The sequence below is a fragment of the Trachemys scripta genome, chromosome 14 (assembly GCF_013100865.1).
Source record: "Trachemys scripta elegans isolate TJP31775 chromosome 14, CAS_Tse_1.0, whole genome shotgun sequence".
NCBI lineage: Eukaryota > Metazoa > Chordata > Testudines > Emydidae > Trachemys > Trachemys scripta.
Window position 1 is genome coordinate 29068444 of NC_048311.1, and position 11183 is coordinate 29079626.

Below are 11183 nucleotides of genomic sequence, written 5' to 3' on the forward strand. Positions count from 1 at the left end.
AATGCCTGCATCTGTAACTTTCACTCTATGCATCCGAAGAAGTGAGGTTTTTACTCACGAAAGCTTATGCCCAAATAAATCTGTTAGTCTTTAAGGTGCCACCAGACTCCTTGTTGTTTTTGTAGATACAGACTAACATGGCTACCCCCTGATACTTAAGATCCTAGCAAGGCAGACACCAGGTGAGCGGCGGGAGCAGGGAGGGAGGCCTGAACAAGTCCATGGAGAGTTTCAGACAAAAGGCCTAATTCTTCATTGCCCTGCCCCTTGAGCAGACAACACTAGCACCAAATGCAACCGGATGAGACTGGGCACGTTTGCCTTTCACTTTGCACTGGTGTGAAGCACTGCACAAGGGGCAGGTAATGGAGAGTTGGGCCCAAGGAGGGCAGGTTTGAGCGGCTGAAATGGATGAGGAGCGAGTGGAGGCGTTTGCACTTCTTGCTCAGATGCTGGGGGATGGTGCCTTAGAACTGTGTGTAGTAATTCCTGGGGTGAGGGAGGCGGAACTATCATCAATACAACGTACATTATGTAGAATGCATCACTTCTGTTGCTTACTGCTCCATGGCACTTTCCTCTATGCTTTCATTTAGACACCAACAAACAGACTAGTTATCTTGACCTGCACACCGAGAAGGAACGAGTGTCCTTCTGTTAAGTACATCAAAAGGATTCGGCAGCAGGACTGCAGCCAAGAAGAGATCCAAGGAAAACACAGGGAATTTTCATTAAAATACAAACACTGCTTCTCGCTAGTCAAAAGCACAAACCCCTGCTCCAGCATAAAAAAAAAAAAAAAAAATCTTGTTTTTCACCATGTGCAAGTAATAACAGGGCTGGAAATAAAGTGTTTCCATGAATCAACAGCAATTGAGAGTCTAATTCAAATGAATTCTTTGGTTTGAATAACAAAGATTTTCCACTCAGAGATCAAATCAAAAGACAAAACTGTTTGCCCAAAGAGATCTGTTCTTATTTAAACTTCCATGGCTGACAGTGATTCTCTGACTTGGATGGGTTTCACACTATGATGGACTTTCTCCAGTGCAGTATGGTTTCCATACTCAGGTCCAAGACAAGGGTTTTCAGAGTAACACAGTGAATGCATAACCTGATCTCCAGCAGATTAACTCGCAAGAGGGGCTAGATTAGTCCCCTGAAGTCAGAGTTACACCACAGATAAATTTGGCCCAGGTTGTACTGATTTCATGCTGCAGTGCATGGAAATAAAATGCATTCATACTGAGGGAGCTGGGCCACCTTGTCTCCAGTATTTAGAGACATTTTTGTGCACGATCTCTCAGATATTTGCGTAAGCCTGCGATTCTGTCATACAGCATCCTGCAAGCACTCTAGATGAATCTGCTTCACACATTTTTAGGAGACAAGATGGGGGAGGCAATATCTTTCATTGGACCAACTTCTCTTGGTGAGAGAGACAAGCTTTCAAAGACAAGCTCTATGCAAGCTTGAAAGTTTGTCTCTCTCACCAACAGAAGTTGGTCCAATAGCAAATACCACCTCACCACCTTGTCTCCCTAATATCTGGAACCAGCATGGCTACAACACTGTATATGCATTTTAATGACAGCTGATGTGAAATAAACGGTTATGCCCAATGGCAAACATGAGAGGGTGTGCGTTATCATTCCCTAGGTATGGAAGAGCTCTCATCCCATGTGACAAGTACCCTCCTGTGCCTTCAAAACTCCCTTTTGCTTATTTCTCCTGTGCTGACCTGGTACGGTCTGTTCTCCAGTGCTGGGACATAACCATTTTGTATTGCATCCACCTGGGCTAGAGCATTAGCTTCTCAGGACAGTGACCTTATCACTAGAATAATGCAGCTCTTCCCTCAGATTCGTGTTTGACATTTACACCATCTATCTATGGTGTCTGAGCACCTCAGTTTTTAATGTATTTAACCTCATAACCCCCCTGGGAGACAGGACAGTGCGATTACGCTCAATTTATAGCTCGGGGACTAAGGCACAGGAAGACCAAGTGACTTGCCCAAGGTCACAAGCAATGAACCTGGGTCTGCCAAGTCCCAAGCTAGTGCTCTAACCACTGTACCACCCTTCCTTTCCATGGCATCCTTCTGTTCCATGAGACTGCACAGGGGAGTGAGCGCCACCAAAATGAACATCAAGCTCCTAGAACTACACTGACATTTGCAATACATAAATTAGAACTCCAACGGAAGTGATGATTTTACCAGCTACTCTTACCTGCCACAATACATTTCAGTGAAGAAATTAATTTAGTTCAAAGTTAATTACAGTATAGCACAAGCTTAGGGATCAAACAAAACTTTACTGGAAACTCAAGACAGGGCTTGCCTGTTGGAGATGCTTACTGCAGATTTCACGATTGCTAACCTAGAAACAGTTGATTATATACAATTATACAGTCTGTTTATTTTTGTCTTGTAATATACTCCACTCTTTATAACCTATTGTGTATTTGGGAAGAGATTATGGAAAAAAGAAGACTTTAAATCCTAAAAAATAACAATAGAGAGCCGCTAGGATACAGGATAAGTGCAGTGGACATTCAAGCTTTCCTCAGCATGACTCAGGAAACACAGCGAGGCTATGGGCTGCTAATGAATGCTATTTGAGACATTAGCCTTCAGGTGAAGCCCCATAGATCAAATTACACTCAGGGTTGTGTTATTAACTTTGACTACGTTATCTGTGACAAAGATGCTACTGTAGGTCAGAAGCCAGAGCACGGCATTCAGGGAGAAGATGTGGTAGAAAAAGAGTTTACATGCCTTTGGAGCATGCGATTGCGTTTAATCAGAACAGCTTCGTATAACTGTTTACTGCTAATTTATCATCTTCCAATTCAAAGCTCACCAGCAACCTTTGGCCATGACCTAGCATCCCATCCCACATGGCGTTATAGTAAGGAAATGTGGGAAGGAACGTATTTAAAACATACATTTCACTAAGGGACATGCCTGAGCCATATTCAGAGAGGATGCAAGTTATGTGTTGTTAAGTGGATGTAACTGAGTGAGAGAGTCTAAGGGCTAAAGTAGTTCAAGAAGTAGATCACCTGTGGGTACCAGTGGGTGTGAAAGTGCCTCTCTGACCTCTCTTTTTTGCACAGAGGAACGTGTAAGGCTAAAGGAAAAGGAAGAACCTCACAGAAGTCAATGGAGCGAGAATGACCTAAAACCAGAGCGACGGAAGGCAGAGTTGGGCCTATTGCGTTTAGACTTAGTTGACTATTATCGTATACTCATGCACGAGTAATCGATGCCCTTACCTGCCGATTCAGCCGGATGGACAGGATGTTGCTGGAATAGCTATAGTTGCAGATCTCCGTCCCTTTTTTGAAGTGATAGACGTTCATTTGCCGAGGCTTGGTGTGACTCACCACGACCACCAGGCTGCTGGAGAAGAGGCGCTCCACGATGTAAACATCCGGGATTTCATCTGCTCAGCCAAAAGAAAGTGAGGCGGCTGCTTTCATCTTGGGTCTGGCTCTTTAAGAGTCAAATCCCCCATGCATTGAGCCTAGCTCAGGAGCTGAAGGGTTTAGTGCTTAGTCATGGAGTTCTGCTTTTATTAACGATTACCCTTCCTTGGCATGGCTGCATCTAGGCCTTCTGCTGGGGGGTGCACTGGGCCCAGACAGGAAGGGGTTGATTGGTCTTTCCTTTGGGGACAGGAACTTAGTGCCTGCAATACCTGCCACAAATGACTGACCTCCCTTGGGCCCTCCAGCTGTAGTTAATCAAGAGGGAACAGGATATAGAGGGGAATGAGCCCTGCCTCCCAGGTGTTGACCTTAATCCAGGGAAATACATGCCCTGGGAGGGAGCCAGAGAAGCTCCTTACACGGGTAGAGATGAATCTGTGAGCGGACAGATCAGGACTCCCTGAGACATGGGACAAGCATGGGCATAGACTTATTTCCTGTAAGTACATGCTGCACTGTTCTGGGCTCCCTGAGGAAGGGGATGGCCTAAAGGAAGATAAGACATAGGATATTCTCTTCCTCCCCAACCCCCCAGTGGCCATGGGCCATCATGGTACTTTGGCTGACTTTCTGTAAATATAGAGCAGTGGTTCTCAAACTTTTGTACTGGTGACCCCCTTTCACACAGCAAGCCTCTGAGTGCGACCCCCCCCTCATACTTTAAAAACACGTTTTAATATATTTAACACCATTATAAATGCTGGAGGCAAAGCGGGGTTTGGGGTGGAGGCTGACAGCTCATGATCCCCCAGGTAATAACCTAGTGACCCCCCTGAGGGGTCCCGGCCCCCAGTTTGAGAACCCCTGATATAGAGGGCTCTTTCTCTTACTACCATAACCCCTCCTCCCCAATACACCCAGATAACCTGGGAGAAGTTCCTCCTTTTTCACTCTAGCTGCAGGCAGTGAATATTCTACATGATCCCTGCACTGACCCACATGGAGGGCAGGCCTATGCTAGCTCCAATCTTGTTTAAATGCTATTCTTGTGCTTGACCTGGATTACAATATTTTAAGTGGGGTGTAAAAACAACAGGCAACTCTGGAGATAGCAAGGTTCTAGTATGGGCTCTCTAACTAGCATGGATCAGGATTGTCCCCCTAAAGTATGCCAGCCAGCCTAACATTGTCACTTATACCATTTGGGGGACCCTGTTACAACAGCGTAGTCTGTGACACTATTAGAACACTCTTCCAGCTGCCAGTGTTAGTGGAACCAAACTGCGTTTCTGAAGGCTGCAGAAATCTAAGATTATAGCCCGTTTCAGGAACACTGTGTGGTTCCAGCTATGCTGTGAGACTGAAATATCTCTCTATCTGTTGGGACTACCATGTTTCTAGGAGGTGGCCCCCAATCTGGTTGACAAAATAGTATAATTTGACATAGGGCCTTGGGTGGCCTATGTAGGACTTCAAGGTCTTAAACCAAGTTGGCTGATCTATTTGGCAGATCAGTATGCATAAGGCTACATTGTGTTCTAACAAGGTTAAAGGGCTTTAGCAGAGCATCTAGGTTAGAGCATTTTTTAAATCTAACCGATAATGTAGGCTGATCTTAACAAACAAAACTGCATTATATACAGTTTGGCAACAAAAAAGCTGCTCAACAGAGTCAGGCCCCTTGCAGATAGGGATAGCTCAGTGGTTTGAGCATTGGCCTGCTAAACCCAAGGTTGTGAGTTCAATCCTTGAGGGAGCCATTTAGGGATCTGGGGCAAAAATCTGTCAAGGATGGTACTGCTGTGAAGGCAGGGGACTGGACTCAATGACCTTTCAAGGTCCCTTCCAGTTCTATGAGATAGGTATATCTCCATATAAATAAGATGGGTCCCTAAAAGAGAAATCCTAGTAGCATACCTTATTCTTAATATCAAATTCAGGTAGACGGCTGAAGTTTCGTGCCTGAAACTTACTGATCCTAAAGGAAGTATTTGCATTTAAGTCTTCTTGTGTCTGCAACTCAAACTTGGTTGTATTGAGCTAACCTATAGGAACTGAGATATGAAACCAGAAAGCAAGACTGACTAGTGTCTGCTCTTCATGCAGTCTGAACAATGGAAAGCATGAACTAACAACCTAATGGTGAAAAGTGAATTGGCTCTTAAATGCTCAGGTCTAATACCATTGTAGGTTAAGAATGTGTTTCCAATTGACGGTTTTCTTTTTTTAACCTGACAACGTCCCTTTAAACAGAGCTGTAACTAGCACAGCTCTACTCCAATGAGGATACAGTAGAGGCAGATACCATCTGTGCTATAAGTAGGAAAGCTAACCAAATGAATTGCTCCTTTGAGGCAGATCACAAGTGCAGTAATAAAAACTAAAGCCTATCATCATCCAATATCCTGCTGCACCAAGACAAAACAGACTTACTGTTTTCATGGACTTGGTCCAACTGTTCCACAGAACTTAGGGAGAAAAGCCTGTATCCAGTTTTGGTTCCGATGGCCAGGGAGCTTCAAGAGACAAAATGTGTGCTGATTAGTTTATAGTGTACTGCTCTAATCTTGAAACCACTGAGTATCATAGAAAAATTAGTAGATCCTAATACAATGCATCATTTACAGGGAGCCACTCCGCTGGTCATATATGCAAATTTCAACCCAAAGCAGATATAATTGTCCACCCCAGTAGCTGGGTTTTTTTCTGACTGTTGGGTGCACACAACAGGGTGCCTTAATAGCAATTTGCATGTGAGGCTGATTAATTAACGTTTGTAAAGCTAATGCAGAACACCTTGAGAGGGCTCAATAATCCTATTTCACAGCAGGAAAAAACTGAAGTATACTGGGGTCATACCCTGCCATCTGGCTTTTAAGTGAAGTCCCTACTAACTTCCTTGATAAATTAATGATTATCAACTATATTAACTTGAACATCATTACTAAAGCTGTGTGAGAACTTCCATACATACAAAAATCTCCAAAGCCTGCTAGGGGGAGGGAAAGGGAATAATATACTTGTTAGGCTACCAATAAAGACTTCTAGCCAGCAGAAGCAAGACCCTTCTCTGACTCCAATGCATCTAAGATGAGAGACTGTCTTTAGATGTCTATCTAGAAATACTGGAGTTTTGGGAGGGCTGTGTAGGCCTCGCTGGTTTGCTTGCTGCCTCCAGGACACCCAGAAAGATAATGATGCACCAGAGTATGTAGAAGAGTATGTGTGCAAAGTGCTGGCTTATTCTTTCCATGCAGACTTGTTCTAGCCAGATCTTGGCTAAGGTCATTGTCAACATCTAAGTTTAAATCAGCAACCAGTTTAGAACATCACAGACCAAGGGAGAACAGTGAAGTATTTGTACAGTGTAGCCACATCAGAAGCACATCACCAACTCCATCCAAGCACTCTTTGTTCAAATGCTTAGTAACTGGAAATGTACAATAGCAGCGCAAATGTAACAATAGAACTCATTTCTTTCAAAATCTCTGTAGAAATATTGGTATCTATACCTTCCTTGAGTACATAAATAAGGATATCTTAGCAACTGACTTTGGTCTTGTAGTAAAGGGCAAGTGAACTGGTAGAACGCAGCCCATGTCTCTTAAAGTGAAACTTCTCTTAAGTGACCACCCAAGGACCCAGTAAAAGTTGCTCTCTAGTAGACAGTCAAACCACAGGTTAAGCTAAACTGTATTTGACACTATTTAATGGAGCTAGCTACTTTATTAGAAGAATTGCCAAGAAAGCTCCCTCTTTGGGGGTGCCCCATGCAGGGACAGCTACTGGTGATTGGTACCAGACATTTACCAAGAACCAAGGCCTACCCTTGATGGCAGATATCCAGTTAACAGCAGAATAGATCATTCAGCTCTCCTGCAAGCTAGTGTTCTAGCAACTACAGAACACATTCCGTTTTCCATAAATACCTATGCATAAGAATACATCCACTCGTGGATTAAACCACTAGGAAAACCAACCGCCCCACTCCTGCAAAACTTGTTATGCTATTTGCAATAGGTTTGAGCTACTTAGGGAGACCCATGGTTGAGATGGATTATTAAATACTAGGAATACTGTTCACATTTTGGCCTCTTCTAAAATGTATTGGAGACTATGCTCAAGTCTAGCGGCTACAAAAGCAGACTGTTAGACCTAGGCTTTATTTAAGCCTGATATTTAACTCAGTAGGTGAAGTTGGCAGAGACACTTGCTGTGCCTCAGTTTCCCTATCTGTAAATTGGAGATAGTATTCACCCTGCCTTGGAAAGCAGTGAGATCACCCATGGAAGCTTCACTTAGCATGCTACCACACAAGTCATCGTGCCAAGAAATAATTCATAACTGAACAACTATTTAAATGCCCATTTTGCCAATAAACGTGCACTGAATGGCTCTAAGAAAAAAGCAGGGGCAAAAACTAAGGCTCACGTAATCTCTATAGGCATCCAGATGTTGCCATTACAGCTCTGCACAGTTAATATCAATGTAGCTCATGACCAGCCAAGCCCTGAATGCACAACAGTGACACTAAGTGAGGAAAGCACAAACTGGTAAAGCAGGAAGTGTGATGTGAGATGGGATTAAACTCCAGTGCCCTAACTATATCAGATTGCGAAGGGCACAATCATATGTTGTGTCATGTAGGCACTCACCCATACAACCATGCTTTGTGCACTGCCACAGACACATGGCCCTGGGTGTGTAACAAGTATACTGTGCAAGGAGTTCAACTTTCTATTCCCTCAGCTAGAATGTACATAATTGGGCAGCATAAGGGGCCCAATCCCATGAAATGCCTTGTGGCCAATGTGCAAGAACCTTAGGGTGCCCAGCACCTTGCACGACTGGGCCCAACACAAGAAGTGGTTTGGCTCTACAAGAAGGAAGGCTGCTTGTACTGAAAGCGAGAGGGGAGCTGAACTGGAGTGAACTTGCACGCCAACAGCCAGATATCCCCATGGGCTGAGTCTCAAACATGGGCCAGATGAATATTATTGGTACAGAAAACTTCAACAACAGCACTGACAGCTCTGGCACAACCAACCCTTTCTATAAGCTCAGTGTTCAGGCTCTGTCACGCTGGTGCCAACTCTTTCTCAACAGAAGAGCTGCTCCTGTGTGGGACAGAAACTGAGTTGATGGGACCCGGCACAAGCTGGAAAGCCAGAGAGGCAGCAACAATCAGTTAAAGCCCAGCCTGGTTAGTCAGACTCAAGGCTGCCAGGACCAGCTTGAATTGGCCTGGAAGCTGCAGGTACATGAGCCAGCCAGGGAGACACAGCTGCCTCTTTGTTCCCGTTCCAGGGCAGCTGCCCTGCCACAGGGCCAAGCAGGGAGATCTCCCTCCCCTCCCCTGGGGACAAGTCAGGGCCAGTGCCCTAGCCCGGATGGCTCTCTTCCCCTGCCCCATTCTCTCCTTTATCCCCACCTGACTCCTGCCCTCCACCGTATCCCCTGCACGCCTCCGGCCTTCTTCCTCCCCTTCCCCATCCCGTCTCCACCGAGTCCCCTGCATGCCTCCCACCTTCATTCTCTCCATCCCCTCTTCTTCTTCCTCCCTCCCCATCTCCACCGAGTCCCCTGCAGTCTCTCCTTCCCCTCCTCTTCTTCCTCCCCTTCCCCCATCCCATCTCCACCGAGTCCCCTGCATGCCTCCCACCTTCATTCTCTCTCTCTCCTTCCCCCCTTCTTCTTCCTCTCCCCATCTCTGCAAGTCCCCTGAGTCCCCTGCACACCTCGGGCCTTCATTCTCTCCTTCCCCCCCTCTTCTTCCTTCTTCTCTCCCCCGCTTCTTCCTTCTTCCCTCCCCATCCCCTCCCCTTCCTCCCCTTTTTTCCTCCCTCCCCATCTCCACCAAGCCCCCTGCATACCTCCTTCCGTCCTCTCTCTCTCCTTCCCCGCCCCATCTCTGTGAGTCCCCTGCACATCTCGGGCCTTCATTCTCTCCTTCCTCTCCTCTTCTTCCTCCTTCCCTCCCCCCTTTCCTTCTTCCTCCCCTCCCCCATCCCCTCTCCTTCCTCCCCTTCCCCTTTTCTTCCTCCCTCCCCATCTCCACCGCGTCCCCCGCCCGCCGGCCGCGCCTACGTGCAGTCCTGGTTGTAGGAGAAGCAGCTCAGCGCCTCGGGCGCCTCGGCCGGGCCGGCTCCAGCTGCGGCCTCCATGGGCGGCGCGCGGACGCCCGGGCCTCGCTCGCGCTCCGGCCTCGCTGGCTCCCCGCGGGCCCGGCCAGCCGCCACAACAACAGCTGGAGCCCCCGGCGGGCGGGGCCGCACCCGCGTGAGGCCTCCTATTGGCCAACGGGAGTTCGGACCAGCCACCCCGCCCGCCGCCGGTCTGGATTCGGCCTATCGCGTGCGTGTCTGGAGGGGGAGGGCGGGGCAAAGGAGGAACGCCCCGCCCCTTCGGCCAACAGGGCTGGCTGTGATTGGCTAGAGGAGAGGAGCGGCTGCCTATGGCCACGTGGTTGTGTTGTGGTTGCATCAGACGGGACTCCTGACAGATGTGATGTGGGGGGGAGGGGTTGGGGCAGGGAACAGCTGGAAGGGAGGGAACAGCTGGGCTGGGCTGGGCCCCTCCTGGCTGCCGGCTAGCTAAAATGAGTGCCTTGGACTGCTTGGATTATATCTATATATTAACTAATTCTGTACTTCCCCTTCCCATGCACCAAGCCTTTAGCAATTAGTGTCCCAACCAAAATCAGGCCCCTCCATTGTGCTAGGCACTGTACAAACATATAGTAAGCCAACCCAGATCTGGAAGAGCTCCTGATCTTGCAAAGACTGAAGTGTGGGCTTGACTTACCACCCTCAAATAGTCCCTCTAAAGTCAATGGGAGTAGTTGAAGTGACTAGACCCAGACAAATAAAGGGCAGGAGAAAGGGAGTAATACTTTGATCTACATTTCGCTAAGGCACAGAGAGATCTGTGGCAGATCTGAGAAGCAAACCCAGAGCTCCTGAGTCCCAGTCCACTGCCTTAAAACAAGCTCATCATAGAATCATAGAATCATAGAATATCAGAGTTGGAAGGGACCTCAAGAGGTCATCTAGTCCAACCCCCTGCTCAAAGCAGGACCAATTCCCAGCTAAATCATCCCAGCCAGGGCTTTGTCAAGCCGGGCCTTAAAAACCTCCACGGAAGGAGACTCTACCACCTCCCTAGGTAACGCATTCCAGTGTTTCACCACCCTCCTAGTGAAATAGTTTTTCCTGATATCCAACCTGGACCTCCCCCACTGCAACTTGAGACCATTGCTCCTTGTTCTGTCATCTGCCACCACTGAGAACAGCCGAGCTCCATCCTCTTTGGAACCCCCTTTCAGGTAGTTGAAGGCTGCTATCAAATCCCCCCTCATTCTTCTCTTCTGGAGACTAAACAATCCCAGTTCTCTCAGCCTCTCCTCATAAGTCATGTGCTCCAGACCCCTAATCATTTTTGTTGCCCTCCGCTGGACTCTTTCCAATTTTTCCACATCCTTCTTGTAGTGTGGGGACCAAAACTGGACACAGTATTCCAGATGAGGCCTCACCAATGTCGAATAAAGGGGAACGATCACGTTCCTCGATCTGCTGGCAATGCCCCTACTTATACAGCCCAAAATGCCGTTAGCCTTCTTGGCAACAAGAGCACACTGTTGACTCATATCCAGCTTCTCGTCCACTGTGACCCCTAGGTCCTTTTCAGCAGAACTGCTACCTAGCCATTCGGTCCCTAGTCTGTAGCAGTGCATGGGATTCTTCCGT

The 11183-nt window shown here is 47.2% G+C and overlaps 1 protein-coding gene across 1 annotated transcript in view; it reads right to left on the reverse strand.

Annotated features, from left to right (window-relative positions):
* The window catches only part of WIPI1 (WD repeat domain, phosphoinositide interacting 1), a gene marked incomplete in the record, with an annotated part of 31711 nt that extends 22035 nt beyond the window's left edge, over positions 1-9676 (reverse strand). The window contains 3 exon segments of the mRNA XM_034790336.1: positions 3283-3452; positions 5872-5954; positions 9526-9676. Coding sequence (XP_034646227.1) covers positions 3283-3452; positions 5872-5954; positions 9526-9602 — 330 coding nt within the window.
* Between the last annotated feature and the right edge of the window lie 1507 nt (positions 9677-11183).